The 25,936-nt window shown below is 40.3% G+C and overlaps 1 protein-coding gene across 3 annotated transcripts in view; it reads right to left on the bottom strand.

Moving 5' to 3' along the window:
- grik2 (glutamate receptor, ionotropic, kainate 2) overlaps positions 1-25,936 on the bottom strand; it is a 269,550-nt gene that overhangs the window by 70,306 nt on the left and 173,308 nt on the right. For all 3 annotated transcript variants that reach the window (XM_069171981.1, XM_069171980.1, XM_069171982.1), the window contains exons 9-10: positions 24,378-24,485; positions 18,203-18,316 (exon numbers count right to left, since the gene is read on the bottom strand). In XM_069171981.1, coding sequence (XP_069028082.1) covers positions 18,203-18,316; positions 24,378-24,485 — 222 coding nt within the window. The remainder of the gene's footprint in view (positions 1-18,202; positions 18,317-24,377; positions 24,486-25,936) is intronic.

Below are 25,936 nucleotides of genomic sequence, written 5' to 3'. Positions count from 1 at the left end.
ACTGCCTGGTGACCATGATAGTAGACAGATGTTCACAGCACAGCACCGTGATGACAGAAATTATTATGGAGAAAATAAAACAGGGAGAACAGCATGACAGTTTTATTAATGTGTGTAATTAAAAGCTAAAAATAAAATCACAGCTTTTTGACCCCTTAATTAAATTTCCTCTCTTACACACAGTGTGAAAATCATGTACAATATCAGCGGATCCAAAGGCTTCAACCTACTGAGCACGTCGTAGGTATTAAAACCAGCGAAGCACCAGCTCTTCCTCCTCCTCCTCCTCCTCCTCTCTTGGTGAATGTACGAACCCGTAGTCAAACATGCTCCATCTGTGGGTGGAGAAGAGCCGAGGAACGGCACTTCTGGGCCTCATGGCCACTTTGGTTCGCGGCTCAAACTGTGCTTGGTCACAAGTTCAGAGCTCTCGTATGTTGTTGTCAGTCAGGGTCAGAAAAGTTGTGATTTGAACTACTGTACTACTTCTGCTATTTTCCCCTTTAGATACATTCAAGCTTCTTAATCTGGTCAAAGAAAAAAGATTAAAATGCCGAACAAACTGGCGTCTCACATTCTTCATCTGGTTTTATGTTGCTCTTTTCTCACTGAGACCAACTTGGGGTAGAATTTATCAGGTACAAATTATTATATTTTTATAATATAACATCAAAATTGAGCAACAAACAACACATCTGAAATCATTGTTTTCATGTTTTGAATATTGTAATCCTGCGGTGTGTTACATCCATTTATCAGCTGTGTGCTGTGAACAGTTGGTCCCCTGGGAAAATGAAAGATGAAATTGGTGTTTTCACAGGTTATATTTTACATTTCAGCTGTGAAACCCTTGAAAACCACGTGTTCGCAGATTGTGGGATATGTGTGATCTGAGACCCCCACAAAATAAAAAAAAGGAGAAAAATATGGAAATATGTGCTTTCATATCCAAACAACAGTGTTCCACAATAATACACTTCCTTTTTTAAAAAAAAAAAACCTACAAGACCATTTGTGTCTATTATGAAACCATAAACTGGAACTGGAATTGGAACAATTCATTTGTGGTGCAAACCACACACATATTAGTGTCCAACGCAATACCAAAAATAGAAATAATGCAATAATTCATGCAAGTTGTTTATTCACATTTTGTAAGCGTGAAACTTAGGAATCAGAGAGGGCCATGAAGGAGACAAAGGTTAGAATCCAGGAGGAGACAATGTTGTTCTTGAGATGTTTTAAGTTTCCTAATCCTAACCATGTTTTTGTCACAAACATCAACCATGTGGTGAATTCCTAACCCCAACCATCTGTTTTTCCTAAAAGTTGTATTTTGCTATAAATCACATGGCTGTATGCATGCAGTAGGTTTCACTTTCATCCACTACAGGAAAACGTGAAACTGCCATGCCTAGAAAGGCCAAAACGTGGACATTTCACATTTTTCTGTATTAGACCTGCTTGTCTATTTCAGGTTTTGCCGTGATTCCAGGTTGCAGTGTCCGTGGTGTTCACCATCATGAGTTTTATCTTTGCATAATTGCTTCTTACTTGTAACAATAGTCAGATCTTTCCATCCCCTGGCTGCTTTCAGCCAAAATAAAACCAAAAATCAGAAGAAGCGTTTGTAGGCTCACTTTAACTCCGCTGCAACCATCAAATTTGATCATTGCTGACACAGCTCAGTGCACAATATGCTATATCTGCTACAGTATACCTCAGCAGCTGCAGGACTGCGAGGATCCTGATGTAATCTTGATGAAAGAGCAGAAAGCAGTCCACATAAAGATCAATACACAAGCGCATGCAGTGTCAAGACATCATGTTTGTTTGTACAGACATGTAGTTGAAGTTGAAAATAAGTGAGAAGAACCGATGCCTCACCAACTTCTTCAGCTGGTATTCAACATACCGACCAGATCACTAATTATATACTGTGTGACGGTTCGTCAGCCACCGACACAGATGTGACAGCTGCAGGTCGTGCAGGCGATGTCTATACATTCATAAGTCTTTGAATCTTGTACAGTTCATTGCAACATCCAAGGTAGGAGCAGTGTTTTTCCTTTTCCTACATCGCCATGGTAACTGAAACGGCTTCCAGTGATTGTAAATGTGCAGAGGCAGTTTTCTGTGGACTTTTTCTTGCATGTGCAGAAGGACAACGCTCACAATGAAGAAGGCTGCCATCTCCTTCAAGAGGGTCTCCTCTCTTCTCTTAACTTCAGGGTTGTTTATCGTTCACGGTCTCAGCTGTGTGAAGTCTTTGAGAAGACTGATTGAAAAATAACACTTGATAAAATCATCATTGACTAGAATGTCCTCTGCTGTAACTTTTGTTTGGTTGTGTTGGTTTCAAGCACAATGAGTGCACGAGGAAACACTGAGTGCACGAGGAAACACGGTGAGTGCACGAGGAAACAGTGAGTGACACAAGGAAACACTGAGTGACACGAGTAAACACAGTGAGTGCACAAGGAAACACAGTGAGTGACACAAGGAAACACTGAGTGACACGAGTAAACACAGTGAGTGCACGAGGAAACACAGTGAGTGACACAAGGAAACACTGAGTGACACGAGTAAACACAGTGAGTGCACAAGGAAACACAGTGAGTGCACAAGGAAACACAGTGAGTGCACGAGGAAACACTGAGTGACACAAGTAAACGCAGTGAGTGCACGAGGAAACACAGTGAGTGCACGGCAGCAGTGTCTTCATCAGTAGGGAAGTGAAAAGAAGGGAAGTTGCTGTGTTAAATATACAGTTATTAAATGTCAGTACTTCCTCATAGCATGAAATATTTCAATGTGTTGTTATAATAAAATAATTTATAAACAGAAGAAATGTGATAGTACGTGAAGCGATATGATGCGATATGATGCAATATGATGTGATATGATGCAATATGATATGATGCGATATATGATGCGATATGAAGCAATATATGATGTGATATTATATGATGCGATATATGATGCGGTATTATATGATGCGATATGATGATATAATGCGATATTATATGATGCGATATGATACGAAACAATATGATATGATGCAATATGATATGATACGATATGATGCGATATGATGCGATATGAAGCGATGCGATATGATGCGATATGATATGATGCGATATGATGCGATGATATGATGCGATATGATACGATGCGATATGATATGATATGATGCAATATGATGCGATATGATATGATGCGATACGATGCGATATGAAGCGATATTATATGATGCGATATGATGCGATGATATGATGCGATATGATACGATGCGATATGATATGATATGATGCAATATGATGCAATATGATACGATATTATATGATGTGATATGAAGCGATATGATATGATGCGATATGATATGGTGCGATATTGTATAATGCGATATGATGTGATATGATATGATGTGATATGATATGGTGCGATATTGTATAATGCGATATGATGTGATATGATGCAATATGATATGATGCGATATGATGCAATATGATATGATGTGATATGATATGGTGCGATATTGTATAATGCAATATGATGCGATATTATATGCTGCGATATGATGCAATATGATATGATGCACTAAGATATGATATGATGCGATATGAAGCGATATGATATGATGCGATATGATATGATGCACTAAGATATGATATGATGCGATATGAAGCGATATGATATGATGCGATATGATATGATGCACTAAGATATGATATGATGCGATATGAAGCGATATGATATGATGCGATATGATATGGTGCGATATTGTATAATGCGATATGATGTGATATGATGCAATATGATATGATGCGATATGATGCAATATAATATGATGTGATATGATATGGTGCGATATTGTATAATGCAATATGATGCGATACGATATGATGCGATATTATATGCTGCGATATGATGCAATATGATATGATGCACTAAGATATGATATGATGCGATATGAAGCGATATGATATGATATGATGCGATATGATGCGATATTATATGATGCACTATGATATGATATGATGCGATATGAAGCGATATGATGCGATATAATGCGATATGATGTGATATGATGCTATGTGATACAATACAATATAATATGATGCGATACAATATCGTGATACAATACGATGCGATACGATACGATGCAATATAATATAATTTGATGCAATACGATGGGATGGGATGCCATGCGATACAATACGATGTAAACGATGTACTTTTTCTTGGGCAAGTGTTGCTGCATTTGATAGAATTGGTGTTTTGAACGTAACCTAACATTACTCATAAAAGAGACTGCACTTCACAAAAAAAGACTTGAGACATATTGCAGAAATGAGACCACGTTTCATAGCTTAAAAATGTTTTCATTGTAAACAGCTTGAAAACTAAATATTGCTCAGTAATGGTGTATGAATCTGAAGTTGCAGTATGTTGTGGAAACCTACAGCTGGACTGCCTTCAGCCTCCGAACCGACTGACTTCTGACAGCGACCATGTGACCCAGCTGTTCACTCTGTTGACCGCTTCATTTTGAATGAATATCAAACCTGACTTTGTCCTCCTGTCAGAACCAAACGTCAGCAGCGCTACCTCTAATGTTGGATAGTTCCTGTATTTCAGGCCTCACCGGTGTTTCTGCTTTGACCTTATCACTCAATTGCACAACCGATGCACAATCAGTGAGATGGCAGTTATACATTTCTATAACTGGAAGATACCAGTGATGGATAAAAAGGACAAAAAGGTTTTATGAACCCTTCCAGACTGCTTGAATCTAAAATATAATCCACCTAACCTTTGACTGTACACATACCTACAGTGCATCCTTGGTAGAGGGGCTTAGACATTCACGGTTGGTTTCACATTGAATTCATTCTCTCTCTGTAAGTAGTCCACTTCAGCTCCTTCCCCTTTAAATCATAATTCATTGGCTTTCTTTATTATTATACCATTTTTTTTCCCACTGTCTATGTGCTGCCATGTAAATGAGAGGAACAACTGTTCCCGCATGTCGAGCACAGCGAAGCTATTGTGAACCCATTAGCGATGTGTGACCTCTCACCTTCTGTCAGCCGGGAAAGACCGTAATTATCATAAACAGTCATCGGGCATATTAACAAAGAGCGCCTCTCGGAGGAACAGTCGGCAGTACCTGAGACTCTTTATGGACATTACAAAAGCTCTTATCTTCCATCTGCACAACTGGAAATCTTTATTTTCTCTCCTCGCACGTTTCAAAAGACGTTGAGCCTGACAGCTTTTACTTGGTTCAACAATGTGGAACGATGGAAAGAGAGTAGATGAAAATTTGGTTGAGACTGCTTGAATTATTCCTCAGTCACTGAAGTAATGCAATAATTCATGCAATTTGTTTATTCTGGTGTAATTCAGGCCAACGCAGACCATCAGAGATTTTTGTAATTTCTGTCTTTTTAGCAACTTCAAAAGAGAAACTGTTCAAAAGAATTTCTAATGGCATGGTTTGAGTCCACCAGCGGGGTTCTCCAGCATCTAGTCACAGGCTTAATCAATGACATTAACACGGACTCACTGCAGAACATCATCTGACATGTTGAACAGGGAGATGACGTGTACAACATGTTTGTACCGGGAGTGAATCTGCTCTGTTCCAGAGGCAACAATGGCTTCAGAGGGAATAAATCAATAATGTTAACATAAATGAATTACAATTATATATATACATTTATTAAAAGGTTAACTTTGTTATTTCTGATTGATGAAATACATTGAAAACAGTTGTCTCTGATTAACTTTAAGTGTATATTTGTATTAACGACTTGAACTGCTGTACAGTAACATGATGTTTCCTCTGTTATCATGAACACGACTATATTACAGGTTTCATGAACACCCTCTGATTGTGTAATATCACCCAAACAGGTGATGCTTTGAAACGCCAGTTTTGTCTTTTTACTTTTAAAAAGAAACTACCCCATTGCATCATGGGTAGTGTAGTAGCTACGTTTTTTATTTTTACTAAGTGACTAAGCTGTGATCATAAGCCAATCAGGGAAAATAGGCTTTTAATAGAGTTTACAGTAACTTCACAGTGTGTGTAAATAGTTTAATATTATATATAATGATAAATCTTTTTTTTTTTTTATTCTGAGGGAGCGAGATCATTTGCAGGTGAATGAACTTTTACATCGTCATCAGATATTTTTTTCAGTTACTCTGGATGGTTTCAGTTCTTCATCTGATGAAGACCATGACCCGTGTTTGAAAGGCAGGAGAAGTAAATAGGTAGATCATAAGGGGTTTATTATTTATGGCTTGCTACAATTTAAGTTATTAGAAAGACATCTCGTGAAATTTGAAATAGTTTACAACATAATATGGGGTAATTTGTAATAATTAAATAGCAAATGGGACTTACTGTAATGTGGAATAAAGCACAAGGCAGAATATTTAAATGCTTCTCTGATTTTCCTTAAATATATAAATATACATGTATTTATTATTAGTACTATAAGTATAAAAGCTTTATAGTGTGTAAAAAGTGTGTTATGAATCCTCAAATCGTGAAAAGCTGTGAAGAGATACAGCCATGCTGTATGCATGTATGTATAAATATAAATATTGTATATCATGTATATATAAAATACATTCTTAAACATGACAAGTGTGATGGAACCAATCAGATTCCCTTCCTTTAAACACAGGCCTCTCTGAGACCTGCAAATAATGATCAATACAGCAGCTCAAATATATTGTTAAAAGCAGGTGATGACTGAAGATTAATTCAAATCTTTGGACATGTGGAAGTTCCCACAGTCATTTTGGTTTCCTGAGCATGACGAGGTGTCATTTTCCATTATAAAGTGAAAGTTAGATTTCAAATAGTTTTTTAATGTTGTATTTCTGAAGTTAGTTTTGTGGGACTAGAACAGTGAGTGACCCTCATATCCTGAAGATGGTTTTCTTCCGTCCTCAACCTGTCTGCTTTAACTTCCTTCCTCATTTGGTGTCTCCATGATTTCTGAGCTTCTTTTGCAGATAAACGTTGTTAAACGGCTTCTTTTTCGTCCGTTGTGTGTTCGTTGTTGTCGTTTCCTACTTTGTGCTGCAGCCTGCAGACACAGTTCATACAGCTGCTGAGTTTTAGTCATGAAAAACAAAAATCCTCCAATTTATTGTGAATCGATTTCACATAACGTGTCAGTAGCAGGAGGAGAACGCATTTCTTGTCCATATTGAGACCGCGGGGGTCGACGGTGACGTAGTGAAGTAGTTTATGACCGGGAGTTTGCACACGGGTGTTTTATTTTGAAGCTTTTCCCAGAGTTTTATTTCATTTTCTCGACAAACTTCCTGTCCGGCTGCGCTGCTCCAATGAGCGGCCTCCGAGCGTCTTCAGTCAGAAATAGACAGAAATCGCTGCCTATGTTCAGCGGAGCAGCGCGGCGAGCTGCTTTGAGGATGCTGGTGAGACGGCCGCGGTGCAGCTGGAGGGACACGAAGCATCGACTTTAATGACGGCGATGCACTCTGGCAGCCGCAGCAGAGAAGGAACCGGTGGAAAACAGCCTCGACGCCCCGGCTGAGTGATCAAATTTGCCATTGGGGGACCAAATGCTGCAACTTTCTGGATCCATTTAAAATTAAAAGCCCTCATTTAAAATTAAAACCCCTCTAGATTTCCATATATCGTTCAGCCTTGTGTGAGGTTTTGGCGTAGTCTTCTTTCAGTTTCACCCAGTTATATGTGACTGTTTTACAAACATAAAGAACTGCTGTTAGTCTCAGGATGAAGAAGCTTCCTGCTCCATATTTCAACATAAACATGATCCTGGTAATGACCTAGATAACCTGATATGTCTCTAGCATGTTATGTAGCTCATCACAGCCACACCTCTACATGGAAGTGTCACCTGTCCGAAGTCATGTTCCAGTCAGACTCCTTGAAAGAAGATGGAGCTCAACGGGCAAAAAGTGAAGAGAGCTACCGAGAGAACTTCAATTCTCCTCTCTGACAAGCACACAGCCGGCCACACAGCGTAAAGTGGTCCGATTACCACTTTTGGAAAAGGTGGGTGGGTAGGTAGGTAGTTACTTTATTAATCCCCAAGGGGATTTTTTTTTTTTTTTTTGCTACAGCAGCATTTATAGATACAGGAAAGCAATAAAACAACATTAAAACATATTAAATATAAAAATGCACAGTATATACAGTTCATATATATTATATTTAAACAAACAAGAAACACAGACAACAGTGTTGTTGTTGTGTGATGGATTTTGCCAGAGGTGAGTTATTGTACAGTCTTATTGCAGCGGGCAGGAATGATCTCCTGTATCAGGGATGATCTCCTGTATCTGGAATGATCTCCTGTATTTGGAATGATCTTCTGTATTTGGAATGATCTCCTGTATCAGGAATGATCTCCTGTATTTGGAATGATCTCCTGTATCAGGAATGATCTCCTGTATCAGGAATGATCTCCTGTATTTGGAATGATCTCCTGTATCAGGAATGATCTCCTGTATCTGGAATGATCTCCTGTATCTGGAATGATCTCCTGTATCAGGAATGATCTCCTGTATCAGGAATGATCTCCTGTATTTGGAATGATCTCCTGTATCTGGAATGATCTCCTGTATCTGGAATGATCTCCTGTATCAGTAATGATCTCCTGTATCAGTAATGATCACCTGTATCAGGAATGATCTCCTGTATTTGGAATGATCTCCTGTATCAGGAATGATCTCCTGTATTTGGAATGATCTCCTGTATCAGGAATGATCTTCTGTATTTGGAATGATCTCCTGTATCAGGAATGATCTCCTGTATTTGGAATGATCTCCTGTATCAGGAATGATCTCCTGTATTTGGAATGATCTCCTGTATCAGGAATGATCTCCTGTATTTGGAATGATCTTCTGTATTTGGAATGATCTCCTGTATCAGGAATGATCTCCTGTATCAGTAATGATCACCTGTATCAGGAATGATCTCCTGTATCAGGAATGATCTCCTGTATCAGTAATGATCACCTGTATCAGGAATGATCTCCTGTATTTGGAATGATCTCCTGTATCAGGAATGATCTCCTGTATTTGGAATGATCTCCTGTATCAGTAATGATCTCCTGTATCAGTAATGATCACCTGTATCAGGAATGATCTCCTGTATTTGGAATGATCTCCTGTATCAGGAATGATCTCCTGTATTTGGAATGATCTCCTGTATCAGGAATGATCTCCTGTATTTGGAATGATCTCCTGTATCAGGAATGATCTTCTGTATTTGGAATGATCTCCTGTATCAGGAATGATCTCCTGTATTTGGAATGATCTCCTGTATCAGGAATGATCTCCTGTATTTGGAATGATCTCCTGTATCAGGAATGATCTCCTGTATTTGGAATGATCTTCTGTATTTGGAATGATCTCCTGTATCAGGAATGATCTCCTGTATCAGGAATGATCTCCTGTATCTGGAATGATCTCCTGTATCAGGAATGATCTCCTGTATCAGGAATGATCTCCTGTATTTGGAATGATCTCCTGTATTTGGAATGATCTCCTGTATCAGGAATGATCTCCTGTATCAGGAATGATCTCCTGTATCAGGAATGATCTCCTGTATCTGTCCTTGTGACAGCGGAGCTGGAGGAGTCTATTGGAGAACGTGCTCCGGATGGGGGGGGGGGGGGGGGGGGGGGGGGTGTGCGTGTCTGTGCGTGTGCGCGTGTGCCTGTGCCTGTGCGTGTGTGTGTGCATGTGCGTGTGTGTGTGTGTGTGTGTGTGTGTGTGTGTGTGTGCGCGTGTGTGTGTGTGTCTGTGTGTGTGCATGTGCGTGTTTGTGTGTGTGTGTGTGTGTCTGTGTGTGTGCATGTGCGTGTTTGTGTGTGTGTGTGTGTCTGTGTGTGTGCATATGCGTGTGTGTGTGTGTGTGTGTGTGTGTGTGTGTGTGTGTGTGTGTGTGTGTCTGTGTGTGTGCATGTGCGTGTTTGTGTGTGTGTGTAAGAGAGGGGTTTCCGGCTCTATCTGACGATTGGACATGCAGTTTGGACACACCATAAATCCAGCTTAAGTCAGCAGAGGAGAGGTGAGGTCCTCAGTATGGACTGTCTCCAAAGTGTGGCGGATTACACAGCTGGGGTGAATCAGTCATTCATCCTTATTCTGGCTGGCAGTGATGACAGAATTGGAACAGAAGTTTTTTTTTTTTTCTGTGCGATCACATGTCAGCTGGTTGAAAAACGTAAAATAAAAAATCCATTTGTGGCCTTTAAGCTTTCACAGACACGCCCTCCGCTGTTCCCTAATGTGGCGACTCACCGAGACACCAAACTGAAGAAGGAAAAGGAGTTTTTTTAACAGATACAAATGTGTGTAGGACTTCTAGAAGTCACCGCCTCAGTACACGTATTCCTACAGAGGCAGAAGAGGCCTGCAGTGAGGCTGGCTGCAGTCGGAGGATGCTGCATCTTTAATTAAAAAGAGAGGGCGAGGATGGAGCTGAGTATCTCTGTAAAGCAAACCTAATTAAAGCTCCAAATCCAAGCCTCTCTGCAGACTCTCTTAAACACAAAATCAAGTCCATTCTTCTCCAACTAATTAAAAACAATGGATTTAGTGTCTCAGCAAAAACAAATGATACCGCCTTATTTGAGTCATTTTTAAACATTTACTTTAGTATTATTGACTCGCCTGCATGCAGTGTGGCTGGAGCAGAGAACAAAGCTAATCCTCAGGTTGCTCTCTGCATGCAGGGATGAAAACTGCCCACTGGATTAAACAGAGTGAATAAAGACAAGGAAAATATATACAATATATCGCCGACTGCACTTACTTCATTTGGGATGTGAAATGTTCCCTCCAGGAAATCACAATTTCGCGATCGCAATAATTAACACAAACTCAAGCGAATTCCACAATATTTGCTTGCAAGTTTTTAAATTCCAGCGATTTTTCTGCAAAAACTGTGTTCAGCAGAATTTGTGCTGAAAGTATTAATGTCATAAAGAAAGTCTTTTCGAACAAAACTTCCTTTATTACCAAAAATAACTCCTCATTTCCAGTCAGAAAGTCTCTGCTCCTGTTTCCATCAACAAATAAAACTCTGAGCATCGGAGGAAACCGGAACAAGATGTGGTCTTCACATTAAAATGATGTGATTAAATGTTTGTGATTCCATATTACTGGATGTTAAATGAGTTTTATCCACACGTCCAGTTGTCAGAGACGTCTCTTTGTTTGTTTCATCCAGCAGGTCTATGTGTTGAATGAAAAAAGATTAGAACTAAAATAAGTCTCTGATGTGCAGCATGATTATTATCACAGAAAGTGATTACATATTTATTCCTTTATCAGGTAGTGCTTTAAAAAAAATTGCATTTTTCTTTCTCAACTTGCAATTTTTCAGAATTCCTGCAATTTTATGCAAAAAAGTAACTTCAAACTCTGCAAATTACATCACAATTTTTTTTACAAAATCCAACGCAAAATCAAACATTTTTGATTGCAACTGCAAAAAAACTCAGTGAAATCCTGAGGGACTGATAAACTTTGCATATCAAAGCATATTGCTTTGCTGTCAAAGTCAAAGTAAATGTTCTTGTTAAAAAAGTGTCTCGTTGTTACATTCTGATAAAGCATTTCATAAAAAGAGAGAGTTTAACCAGTAATCAGAGATATTTTGACACCAGGGCGAACAGCATAAAGAATACTGTCTGCTTCTCTCCGATGATTTTTCTGTTTTTATGGGTGTGTTACGTGCTACTTAACGCCTCACAGATGATCAACTGACGGTAACATCGGTTCCAGGAGACACAGTAGAAAAATGAGATGCATCACACAGCAGATAATCGTCAGGAAATGTTACACTAACAACATATGTTTGATAGCTCCGGCATTTAGCTTAATGATCCTTTACAGTACTTATTTGTCACTATGAGCCAGTAATTAATGCAACCGGTCCTATTTATTCATTATTTTTCCACATCTGTCTCTTTCCTGAATGTGACACTTCCTGCAGTTCTGAGTTCTGAGTTCTGAGTTCTGAGTTCTGAGTTCTGAGTTCTGAGTTCTGCCTCTGGCTTGTTTGCATTTCATCACGTCTCGTCTGAGGGCGGTTTCCCTGTTCACTGACAGCCTAACGACACCTGATCTGAGACCAGAGGCTTTACTCTTACAGATGCTTCTCGTCCTCACGCGCTGCAGAGAAAGGACATAGATTTATACCATTTGAGAAATCCAGATTTTTGCTTGACAGACGGTGCAGTGGATGTAAATAAAAGTCACGTAACTAATTATTTCAATTGACTTTGTGCAATGTGTAACCCACCAAACATCCACTGTTAGAGACAAACCTGTCCGACCATCCTGCGCTACAAGAAATCTGTTATGTCAATTCAAAGCTCTGCGGCCTCGTCTATAAAACAATGTGTAGGATCCATACTAAAAGTGTACATACACTCAAAAACTAAAAATGGCGTACGCAAAGAAATTCTCCGGTTTATAAAACTGTGTTTACGAACACACGAACGCAATGTTCTCTTTCTAAATCACATAAAGCCCAGTGAGTAAGGTGAGTTTCATCTGTGGGAAATGAGCCAGAGGGGATATAGAGAGGGTGCCTATTGCTGTCAATGTCCTGCCTTAATTGGACATAGTTATGTTTTTTCTTAGACTACTTGATAGAAATGTTTCAGAAACTGGGGTGGAAACTTTATTTAGAAATTGTTGGCAAGTTTCAGTGCTTTGCAAGTTAAAATCGTGAAGTTGCAAAGCCAGATAAGAGTTTTCCGTCCGGCCCACACATTCTCACGTCACGCTTATATTTATACATCCCAACGACTGCGTGATAACCAGCGTACGCAAAGTTTTAGTACATACACACAGTTTATATTTAAATTTAAATATGTTTTGGGCTGAAGTGCCTTAAACCTGCAGTGGTCTGTGTCACTGTTACAATACAGGCACGGTACAAGGCAGCAGCAATGAAAAATCTTTACATTTTTTGTATTTTCCAGCAGTGAAGCGACTAAATGTACATCAGAAGTTAATAATGTTTTTTTAATTGCACTATATTTCAAACAAGACACGCCCCCCAAAACAGGTCTTCTTGAATCTTCTTTTCTAATGAATGAGGGGTTATTTTCAGATGGACCTCCAGAAAACTAATAAGAAGGAGTGACTTTAGCTAACAACACCGAGATAACTGATGGACACATTTTATTCACTTTGGATTTGATGAGAGAAGTTGAATGGGAGTCTATGGAGCAAGAGGCTTTTTGAAGCCGACCTCTAGTGGCACTCGGTGGTATTGCAGCTTAAGGCACTTCTGTATCGGCCTCATGTTACAGACCCAGAAGCTACTTCATGTTTATTTTTATACATCCCAACGTGTGCATGAAAACCTGTGTTCGCAAAGTTTTAGTATGTCCGCACCGTTTCTACACGAAGCCCCTGAAATCTGAAGGTTTCCTGACATTGAAGAGATACTTAGGATGAGATTCTATATCTGCACAATTTAAATGTCTTTTGGGCTGAAGTGCCTTAAACCTGCAGTGGTCTGTGTCACTGTTACAATACAGGCATTCCAGCAGTGTAGCTACTAAATGCACATCAGAACTTGAAGATTAAAAAATGCCTCTATTTCGAGCTTATTTAAAAAAAACTACATTTATATATTCTTGAGGAGCCCATGGCCTTGAGGCTGAAAGACAGTGTAGGACAGGAAAGAGGGTTTCCAAGATGGACAAACATAAGATACTTTAATAAGCTGGTGCAGCAACAGATATTTAATTGAGGCGCAGGCTTGCTCCTAAACTGTCATGTTGCCTCGTTATTTTTGCAACAGAGAGAAATCTCCGTAAATGTACAGTATTAGGCAACAATGCTGAGTCCGTACATTATTCTGTATTTTAAAGCCCTCTCTAGAAAGCTCTGCTGCTCTCCTGCAGTGACTCATAAAACATGGGTTGGGAGGCAGGCCTGCTCCTTGCTCTCACTAAGACATTACACAGTATATTATCTGCAGCTCCAGCCATTAGCCTAAAGGTACTCCATTTCCACCGCAACATTATGGGAGTGATTTCCCAAGTAGATAAACTGTTGATAGGCCAAGATCTCAACAGTAATTACATCATGTTTTATAGTACATAATCCCTGAGAAAATGATGAGAAGCTGGATGAAAGTGTGCATCAATCAAATGTAACAAACCCAATTATTGTCAGCCCTCCCTCCTTTTTCCTCGCTGCTCACAGCCATCACACATCTCCCCATGACTCAATCCTGATATAGCAATTACAGCCGCGGAGAGTCTCTGTTAATAACTGCAATCCAATCACTTCACAGCACGCGCTGAAGGGAAGAAGGCCCACGATAAATAATGACAACCCGCAATTTACTTGATATTGTTATTTTTACGCTTGCCTCCTCAATAACAGGATCATAAGTGGCTTTAATTTGGATGGCTTCTACAAGTTTCCCTTTATTGTCATGGCTCTCATATGGCACAGAAGCCGTGTCTATTGAGGAGTAGTAATGGGCATTTCAGAAAAAAAATACTGTTTTCAAAAACATGTACACATGGGAGGAGCTGTAGATAGATAAGTGGCCAAAAATTATACATATATACCTATATATATATATATATATATATAGGTATTTCCGTTAATGCTGTATTAACTATTAAAGCCCTTTGTAAAGTTTGTGGTAACTCTGAAGTGTTTGGGGGCCTTGAATGAAGAGTTTAACATTTCTGAAATGTTCTTATTTGTTTTCCTGCTGAGAATCAGACGAGAAGATTAATACTACCCCCATGTGTGTTAATTACAGAGCTGGAGCTGGGAGTTGAGTTTAACTTAGCATAAAGGCGGAAAAGTAATTAACATGCTTACAAAGACAAGTATAAAAACTACAGTTGGTGGGTTTTGGGGAGTTACATTGTGGAACTATTTCTTAGTGAGCAGCTAGGAGGAAGCGAGATGCTCAGAGGTACCAGGCAGTGGAGGAAATGTTGGGGTCAGAAGGGATTATTCTTCATCCAGGGCCGCCTCGTGTGGTCGTCCAGCCAGAATAAGTGCAGGTGGACGACTGAAACTCCCTCTCAGACAAATGAGATTTTTGGGAAGATATATAATAAATATAATGAAAGTTTATCTCACATAAGCCCCTTTTTTATCTCGCCAGCAACCGAAGCAGCATCAAGCAGTAAGATCACCCGTTGGTTTGTGGACGTTATGAAGCCTCCAGTTCAGATTCTGTCCGTCACCATCTTGTCAGTTCGGAGCGGTTTGGAGCAGGAAGTGACCATATTTGGACGAGCTGGGGGAGGAGCCAGCGGTGGATCTGACTGATCTGATTGGAAACCTGACGATACTACGTCCCGCCCACCGATAGCTGTAACCTGACTGCACCACAGGCCTGTCAATCAAACAGACACCACCCCCAAAAACAGGTCTTTTTGAATCTTCTTTTCTAATGAATGAGGGATTATTTTCAGATGGACCTCCAGAAAACTAATAAGAAGGAGTGACTTTAGCTAACAACACCGAGATAACTGATGGACACATTTTATTCACTTTGTATTTGATGAGAGAAGTTGAATGGGAGTCTATGGAGCTGGAGGCTTTTTGGAGCCGACCTCTAGTGGCACTTGCTGGTATTGTAGCTGAAGACACTTCTGCAGCGGAACCATTTTTCAGACCTGGAAGCTACGAACACTTTTATATGCAGTCTGTAAACCAACCAAACTCTATTAATTTATTTTCACTGAAATAGCTAACATAAAAACAAAACAAACTAACTAACCCTACAAGAAGCAGTTGCCTTTTTTCAGGGTCTGTACACTTACTGTGTAATTTATAGTCATGTATTTTAATTAGTTGTTTAATTGATTGGTTGATTTATTTATTATAAAGGTGTGCGTATATAGGAATGAAAACTTTTTGGTGACTGACTGCTGGCTTTACAAATGTAGCTTTGGTTCTTCTCTGATGACCAAAGATCAATGTTCAAAACATTTGGAAAGCAACTTCTTATTGTATGTGGCACTGATCACCACTTATTTAAAATGACAAATACCATCAGTGGCAGTTTTATCAGCTGTCGTTAATTAACAGTAATTTGATGAGTAAATTGATAGACTAAATGACAGGGTGCTGTTGTCATGTTTGTGTCTCTAATTGTTTATAAGTGAAAGAAGCTTTACTCTGTAGCTTTGATGTGTTTCATCATCTCTCTGACTGATTGTGTCACGTCACTTTCAGGACTCGGATTCTTTCAGTTACATTTTCTTCATACCAGATCAATAATTAAAGGTCATCATCTTCATTTTAAACCAGAGTGTTCAGTACTTTGAAATCTGGAAAATCGAATGTGTCAAATTCAGAAGGCTACAGCTGATTCATGATATCAGATGCAGATTTAATTAACATTTAGATAAGTATGGGATCAGAGAGGTTAAAGGACTCGGACTGCTAAACTCGATCAGCACACCCCTCGAAGCAACTAAAGCTAAGTATTCATGGAGACGTACAGATCAGACAGATGTCTGATTGCCTGCTTTTATAATTCCTGTTGAATTCTGTGGTTCTGACTGGTGTCGGCCAGAGACACAGTCATACCGTGAGCCTGAAAAATTGTTGAAGAGGAGGCAGAGCCATAAACCATGAAAACTTATTGGACAATCAATCAGTCAATTTCCCCCATGCCTGAACCGGCTCCCACCAAATTGGAGTCCTCCACAGTGGTGAACTCGACTGGCAATTTGGGAGTGCAGTGCTTTGGGGTACTCTACTTCAATTGAGTCGGAGAACAGCATCCCTAGAAAGTGCTCTAAAAAGAAAGGGCAGCTCAGGCAAAGCACTGAAGGATTTTTCAAGAGGAAAAGCTTAAAAATAATGACATCTTTGGAGGGAGTGTGTTATGGCTGAGAGCTGTTCGAGCCTTCTATAATTGGTCCCACATAAAGCACCATTACAATTTGATTTGGCTATAAACAGACATTTAAAGCTGCAATATTTAATTTTCACATCGTTGGCCAAAGAAATGGTAGCGAGAGCTGTTTGAATTCTGCCGACTTCATTGTTTAGACACGATGTTGGATGTCGTTAATGATCTGCTTGATGTTTACCAGCTGGGTCTGTGTTTCTACCACAAACCTGTTCAAACACACTCTGACTGAGTTCAGGTTTGTTTCCTTCTGCAGGTCCGAACACTATTACAGGTGTAACCGAGCTTCCTATTACTTTCAAATTCAATGCTGGTTAAATGAATATAAGTGATTAAGTTGTTGAGGCTAAATATCGCAGCATCAGTGCTCTGGTGGTTTCTGTCGAATAAAAACACCACCGGGCTTTTAATTTGGAATAATACAGGAACTGTTGAGTTTGTAATGCAGTAACTTTGACAGCGGATCGTAGTGAGGCTTCAGGTTGTCACGAATGAATTAATAATGTCAAAGGTAATCTTAACAAATCTGACCGTTCCACTTGTTTTTATTGGCTTTCTTGGATGACACGCTTCAGATCTTTAAACACTGGTTAAGTACATGCATCGGTACCCAGAAACCAACCATCTCACCTGTTGTGGTGCAGAATCTTGCCCTTTGATTTCTATCCATAAGGTCATTCGTGGTTATTTGATCAGGTACAAATAAACATTACAAAATAAATTCCTAATGCAACCATTGCCTGCAGGCCTCTTCAGCAGTTTATTCAGGTTAATATTCTACTTTAGTGGTGAATATTACTAAAAGCACATTATTTATTCAGAAGATCACAATTTTATTTAACACACAATTGTCTTTTAGGGGCCCCTGCACTTTGGGGGCCTCGGGGCCTAATTTACCCACTTAGTAGTCTGGAGACACAAAAACTAGGAGCAAACACAACCTGCAGCATCTCATTTCACCAAACCGGAGGGAATCAAAGGAAGGATGCTGTGTCTCGAATGCATATTATACTAAATCCAGCAGTGAATTCAGGAGTTTAGGAGACCAAAGCTGAACCAAGAGCGGACTGATTATCCCCCAATATACAAACACGGTTCATCGACTAAGTTTCAATGTCAAAACTTGATTGACATGCCAGGGCTTCAGAGCTGAGAGAAAAATATGAAAGACATAAACAGTGCAAAGACTCCAGCAATGATTCCAACAACAAACCTATGGATTTAATAAAGTTAAAATGAAAAATCACGTACCAGTATTGTGGAGACGATCAGGGATCGATTGGACAAGGAGTCAGAGACGTTCGTTGTCTTTCCCTTCTGGTTGTCTGTCATGTTCAGGCCACTCGGAGGGTCCCAGGTACCGATCTGCAAAACAAAACATGTCTGATTAACTCTTTGTCTGGTTCCAGAACAGAGCGATCGGTGTTAAATGTTAAATGTGTTGTTATACAGACAAACAGAACAAATAATGTGACACAGATACACAAACAGCTCAACTAGTGTGAAACTAGTGAAGTTTTCCTCCATTTCTCATGAAAGTAGGAGGAACACTTTCACTCAGAAACAAACCAATTCTTAACAATTTACCTTTGTGAAAGTCAAAAAGGAAGAAAAAGCTCCAATTAAACAGTAAATAAAAAGCACAACGTACCTCTCAAACATTCAGTTTCATTGTGATATTTTGAGAAAGCAATAACCAATTTAACAACAACAACAAAAAGAATGTGTGGATGGGAACACGTTTAACTGTCTGGATGGAGACAATGACGCGGCACTTTTCTTTTGTTTGGTAGGAATATTAATGAATCAACAAATCAGCGTTTTTGATACACAATTACATAAATACAATATTGATGTTTGGGAAGCTATGAATGCTCGTTGATACACAGAGACGAGCGTAGTGCCAGACAACAAGGGTCAATACTGGACCTGAAATTACATTCAGTAATAATGTTTAATTTTCCAACAAGTAGTTCTGATCAAGAGATCTGATTGGTCAACTGAACATTTGGAACAAACCATCATGACATCACACCCTGGTCATCACTAGGTCATCGATATGGGAATATAGAATTAGAATAGAATTTCATATAATATGTACTATAATGTAGTTTCTACTTGTTATAGTTCTATTAAATGACCCATTTGGTGAAGTCGGGTCTCTTTTGGTCCTTTTTGGTCGCTCCGAGCACCCGTACCGTAACACCACGGATAGTTACGCACTTACAATCCTAGTGGAGGCTAGCTGGACCGGTTTGGTTTGAACACATGACACGGAGCTAAAATGTTAAAAACACATGAGTTAGTGTTTCTATGTTTTGTATTTATTCAGTTGGAGACTAGAAATCCTCTCTGTTGCTAGGTGGTTGCTAAGGGTCGGACTACTTCCTGGAGTAGTAAACATTGCATACGTTACATAAGAGTCTACTGACGTGAGTTAAACTCCACAGTCTTGCTCCATGAAGGACCCACTACTTCCTTTAAAGGCAGTTGAAGTGATTTTAAGGTGTGAAATCATCCAATGAGAATGTACTGTCATTGCTACAGGAGACCTGGGCTGGAGGATGTGATAATACAGTATGTGTTTTTTACAGAAGATAAATCCTTTCCTGTGTCGTACCACTACCACATACACATACATGAGCAGTATAGATGCTCTGCACTCAGACTCCCTTTCTTTTCATTCTGGTTACATACAGAGAATAATGTGCAGCACCCGGAGGACACAGTTGACAGCCATGTGAACCCTCAACACTGTCAGGGCGTGCTTTCTTCTCCAGTCCCACAGGGAGCAGCGTTAGAGATGATCTGAGATCTGTTTTGGCCCCGTGGCCTTTTGGAAGGTTGGTGGAGGACGACGCTGAGAAGACGAAGGGGGAGCAAGGAGGAAGACGAGGAGGGCAAAACTATCAGATTATGCTTCCAGGCTTCTCTAGTCCTCTTCTCAGCTCTTCTCCGCCCCCCCCCCGCCCCCCATTCCCACCGCTCCTCCCCCACCGCACTTCAACCAACCCCTCTGCAGCACTAGAAGGGACCACAAACACTCCAGCCCACACCTGCCAAACACTCCTCAGGGCACCTCCGACGCCCCGCTCCAGGGCCCGAGATAGGGTTTGTAATTGCAAATCAACTCTTTAATTCAGGCTTCATGAGGCTGGAGGGCTTCTGAAGGGGTTTTTATTAATGGAGTAAATTATTCATGGAGGTGCAGGCACACACATGGCAGACCGACCAGAGGTCAGGAGCTGCTGAGAGTCGAGCACCGGCGAGGATGCCGAAGTGTGAAGTGTTTGCGACGGCATGCGAGAGTATTATTTGTTCCGGCGGTGTTAGCAGGTTCTCCTCCTGCTGATCATCTCATGAATCTTAAGTTGACTGTTGGACGCTGAAGAGACGACATTCTATGAAATAGAGATGCACCTATTCATATCAATACACAAAGACATTTGATTTTATAGACGGAGCCTTGTGGCATGTTGCGTGCTAAGATCTGGAGGCTGCCACTGATGTAAGCTAGACAAATGGCATGCTACATGTAGCATTATAGCCTTAAAATGATGTTGGTGGGAGGTGAAATCTTTTAATTTCCGAGGTCAGGTAGTCGATGAGGATTCCTTGGTGTGTTCTGTGTCTCATGCAGCATGCTGGTTGGTTTTACAACTATTAATATGCTGGTTATCTTAGCACGGGGTTCGGTCTTTGGTTCATTGCCTCAGGCAGCATGTTGAGTGGCTTAAGATGCTGTTAGCATGATAATGAATTAGTCTGGTAGCTGTGCTGATTGGCTGATGCTTGTTGGGTTGAGCGTCATGCTGCTGGTCATAACAAAGTGCTAGAGGGCCTGTATGTCTGCTAGTTGTTAGTCAGCATGCAGTAAATTGATGAAAGCAGCTAATAATGTTGTTGGCCAGAATTTGACTTGACAGGGAGGTCTGTGCTGAGTGTATGGTTGAAGGTACAGACCGGTTGGCAATCACGAGGTTTCTCATTAGTGGCTAATAATGGAACTAGATATGCAGTGTTGGCGGTTAGACGACTGCCGACCATGGTAATCACAGGAATTTTCCATTCACGCCTGTTGAACCACTGGCAATAATGACAGATGTAGCCAGCAGATGTGATGTACATATAAGGCGAGTATCTCTTCTTTCCTTGTATGAAACAGGATTCAAAAATGCCTTAAAAGTGCATTATGTGGGCAAGTTTCTGATACAATGAGTAACTATTTGTGATACTATTGAAGCTAGCGAGCAGGGACATACCAGAAACCAACCAGTGTAGCTCGCCAAAGCAGCAACCTACCATGACATCACCCACTTGGTTGTTAACTGCCATTTTGAAACCTCAAATTCTGCCTTTTGGCCATTGCCGTCTTGTTTTTTTAAGCCAGAAGTGACCATATTTGGACAAACTGGGGAAGAGCGAGGTGTGAATCTGACTAACAACTCAAGAACACTACACCCGCCCACCTAAAGCGGACACCTGACTGCACCCCTGGCATGTCAATCAAACCCGACACGCCCCCAGACATACTGCGGTACAGTTTGAGCCCAAATATGTCATTAATGATGGCATTATTTCCAGAAGGACCACCAGAGCACTGATCAGAAGGAGGGACTTTAGCTAATGACACCATAATGATCTGTGGACAAAATGGATTCAACTGGTATTCCGTGAGAACAGTTGAATGCTTTTTTTTTTTTTTTTAAACCAGCCCCTAGTGGAAGTCATTGGTATTGCACTTTTGCATTGGCTTCACCTTTCAGACCAGAGGTAGGATCTGATGGGGGACAGATTTCAGAGAAACAACGGCCCTCACAGTTTCAGTAATTTGGCAGAATTGACATATTTTTTTACCCTGCCATTAGTTCGTAGTTGTATTTTTCTATAACTGACTAGTATAAAATTAGTTTGTATGGACGCAATAGTGGACAGACAAAAAAAGAATGATCAGTTAAGTCTGTAGTTTACATTACAGCTAGCTTAGCTCTCTTTACAGCAAGACCACAGTTTCAAAGAAACAGTCACAGCAAAACACCATTTCCATTTTTTTTTTATGGTTTGTGTTATTATTAGCTGCACTAGGTCAGTATGCCTGGTTTGATTGCTGCATAACATTGCCTAGGTTTGGAAGAGAGCTAAATGATGAACTGTTAGAGCTGTCAGACCAGTCTGAACCATACTAACCGAACTGAAGATCAACATTGTTATTTCTGCATATTCTGTGGATAATTTTAGTTCCAGTGTTTTAACCTAAACATTGGACATATATCCCCTTTAAAGTCTGACTTCAGTTTACATACTAAAACTTTACACTCGTCAAAATGCAGATGGGGTGTCGATTTTTCATAATTTAAATTTGACATTTGAGCGTTCCCACAGTGGCTCTGTGAACTGAATTCCAATCTGGATCTCCGTCACACGTCATCCCTCTCTCATCTCAACCTGTCGCTGCTTCGAACTTTACAAAACAGGGAAAAATGTTCTGAACATATTTCAAGTTGCTGGTGTCCTCCTCGGACTGATAGGTGGATCCACTATATTTGATTACATTACATTATGTAGTTCTTATGAAGCGCTTCAGTTGCATCACAGATCTCCAAGCAGCTCAGTTCCTCTGGAGGATTGGCTGTGCACGAGCGACAGGAAATAAAGAAAGGAAATAAAGACAGTAATAATGTGGTGCACTGTGACTCTGTAAACTGTCTTGTATTTAACCCTCATCTCATCTCTGAATTGACTGTGAATTATGTTAAGTTTCCACATATTTGTGGATTTATTATTTGTGGATTTGAGGCCGTGACTGCATCTAAAAAGTATTTTCATGAAGAAACTGCTGGTGTTCTACTGTTCGTGTCTTCAGCTGACTGGTAGTATGTTAACTGAGCAAAAACAGCTGTTAAAGCAAATCAACTTGTCTCCCAAGTCATATCGGATCTCACGTGAGGGTCCACTTAGATATCTACAGTTTACAGATTCTTAAGGCGCCACAATTAGTGGATAATGGCACTTTTTTGTAAGGTTCATGAAAAATGATCTCAACTCTACTTTGGCATAGTTTTCTACATAGATTCAAAGCTATCACTACAAAGTCTAAAGATATTTCTTTAAATATTTTCCAGAGTGGGGTATATTCTCATGGAGCCTTTGTTGAATTTAGCCTCGTGCTGTGAGAACTATGCTGGTCTCAGAGTGGTTGTTTTCTAGTCATTTTAAATGTCAATCCAAAGCTCTTTCATGGTTAAATAAGGCTCTTCAACCCTTTTTAAACACTTCTAAAAGTCAACATAAGAGTTAGATCCAACTACTATGTACTACTAGAAAACTAACTGTTTTGTAATTATAGCATCTTTCATAGCACCTTGCCTCCAGCTCATCTCTCTCACTGTCGGCAGGTTAAACTTTATTATCGGCTTGTTTGTTTTCACTGAGAGCATGAAAGTAAGAACTTTTCAGATTCTACACATTTTAACATAAACCACTGGGAAAAAAAGATGAATTAGCAAGACAGTATAAAAAAATAAGCATGAAGTAGTTATTCATATTTTGATGTTAATACAAAGTTAAAGGTAAAGTTCAGTGTTCTGTCCGTCTCATTTGTTCCGTGTCGGTCTACGGTCGGTGAAAACAGGTTTAGGTTCAGATATTTCGGCACAGATACGAACTGCTGCTACATTAACACGTCTATTTCATGTCTTTTATCTCATCTTATACAACAAGTAGTTCCGACCCAGAGATCTGATTGGTCATCTGAACATTTGGAACGTGCTCAAATCATCATGACATCACACCCTGCTCATCACTAGAAATATCACTCCACCTTCTCAATGGGAATATATAGTTAGAATGAAATTTCATGTAATATAATGTAGTTTCTACTTGTTATAGTTCTATTAAATGACCCATTTGGCAAAATCGGGTCTCTTTTGGTCCTTTTTGGTCGCTCCGAGCGGCAGTTTGCTTTTAACATGACACGGTGCTAAAAATTTTAAAAATACATGAGTATTTATTCATTTTGAGAAACCATGTCTAGAAAGCAATAAAACAGACTTGAAATCCTCTCTTGCTCTGTGGTTGCTAAGGGTCGGACTACTTCCTGGAGTAGTAAATATTGCATACGATAGATAAGAGTCTACTGACGCGACTGATTGTTTTCCAGTTCTTAGTCATACCCCATGTGAAAAGGAGATCGCACAAACAAGTTTTATATTTTGAGAGCTAATTGCCCCACAATATGAACACATTTAGATTACATCTTTTCGTTAGTAACTTGTTGTGTAAGCACCTCGGTCCTGACCGCATCACTGTCGTATCAATGAAGACGTTAAAGCACACCCTCCAGTGTACCATTGCTTAAATAACATGATCATATATATACAGTGAATCTCCACCGAGTGGACTCATGACTTCACAAACACACACCAACCTTCTCAAGCCCCTCCTCCTTCAGACTGATAACGTCAAGGTCGAAGTCCGTTCTCAGGCCGTTGGTCCGGTTGAACGTGATTCTCCCGGTCAGGCCGTCCCAATGAGCCTGAAGAGAGAAGCGGAAAGACAGAATATCAGAGGAGACGTGTCTCTGACTGCCTCCGGTCTGCGTCTCCTCTTTCAAATGTGTTTTTGATGTTAGTGTTGCAGGCAAAGCAGTCAGAAAGTGAGAAACACAGACTTTTCCACAGTTCCTCTGATTGTACAGTCTCCCCTCGCATCAAGGTGCCTGCACAGATTCTGACACTGCATTTGTAACAGCAGTGAGGCAATTACCCCGATCTTTACAGATATTTAGGGTTGTGATAGACTACAATGCAGCATGAAAGTGGCTCAGAGCAGAGAAGGCTTGTGTTCAGGCACAGCGAATCATCAGAGCGCTGCTGCGACTGGAAGCCGGGGACTTCAGGGCCTATCTTTAGTCGGCTGAGTGGGAGTCACAGATCTGGAAGTTACTCACTCAGCTGCTCGAAAGCATTTGTCATACTACTTCGAATCAGTGTCTGAGTACCTCTCCATTCATACCAGTGCTGTTCGCAGATAAAAGTTTATGTTACTCCACTGAAGATTATTATGAATCACTGTTGCAGAGTGGGGAGGACATACTGGTCACTCCAACACGCAGCACACAGCTTCATCATGTTGGGCGGCTCACCATTATCATCAGGTCTGAATCAACAATGCTCAAACTAAACTCCTCCTCTCTCAGATCGGCTGCCTGTATCATGACCAACCATCATCCATCAGTGATGTCATCGTTGGTTTGTGAACGTCATGAAGCCTCCAGTTCAGATTCTGTCCGTCACCATCTTGCTAGTTCGGAGCGGTTTGGAGCAGGAAGTGACCATATTTGGACGAGCTGGGGGAGGAGCCAGAGGTGGATCTAACCGATCTGATTGGAAACCTGACGATACTACGTCCCGCCCACCGATAGCTGTAACCTGACTGCACCACAGGCCTGTCAATCAAACAGACACGCCCCCAAAAACAGGTCTTCTTGAATCTTCTTTTCTAATGAATGAGGGATTATTTTCAGATGGACCTCCAGAAAACTAATAAGAAGGAGTGACTTTAGCTAACAACACCGAGATAACTGATGGACACATTTTATTCACTTTGGATTTGATGAGAGAAGTTGAATGGGAGTCTATGGAGCCGGAGGCTTTTTGGAGCCGACCTCTAGTGGCACTCGCTGGTATTGCAGCTTTAGACACTTTTGCATTGGCCTCATTTTTCAGACCTGGAAGCTACAAACACTTTTATATGCAGTCTGTGATCATGACAGACAGATGTCCACTACGATACATCACGTAAAGCCTCTCTGTGTCAGTTAAACGAAAAAGGAGCCATATTTACAACACTATTTAAGCCTTCCACCCACAGAGGTATATCTTAGTAACTTAATACTAGCGTGCTGATTTTTGCATCTTTGAATCCATAATTTTTTTAATCTAAAAAGCTTTCGTGCAAAATTAGTATTTACATACACGTACATGC

The sequence above is a fragment of the Embiotoca jacksoni genome, unplaced genomic scaffold (assembly GCF_022577435.1).
Source record: "Embiotoca jacksoni isolate LCO1_2020_lvr unplaced genomic scaffold, fEmbJac1.0.p SCAF_50, whole genome shotgun sequence".
Lineage (NCBI taxonomy): Eukaryota > Metazoa > Chordata > Actinopteri > Embiotocidae > Embiotoca > Embiotoca jacksoni.
Note: the sequence above shows the minus strand (reverse complement) of the source record. Positions and strands in the feature narration are given on the sequence as shown.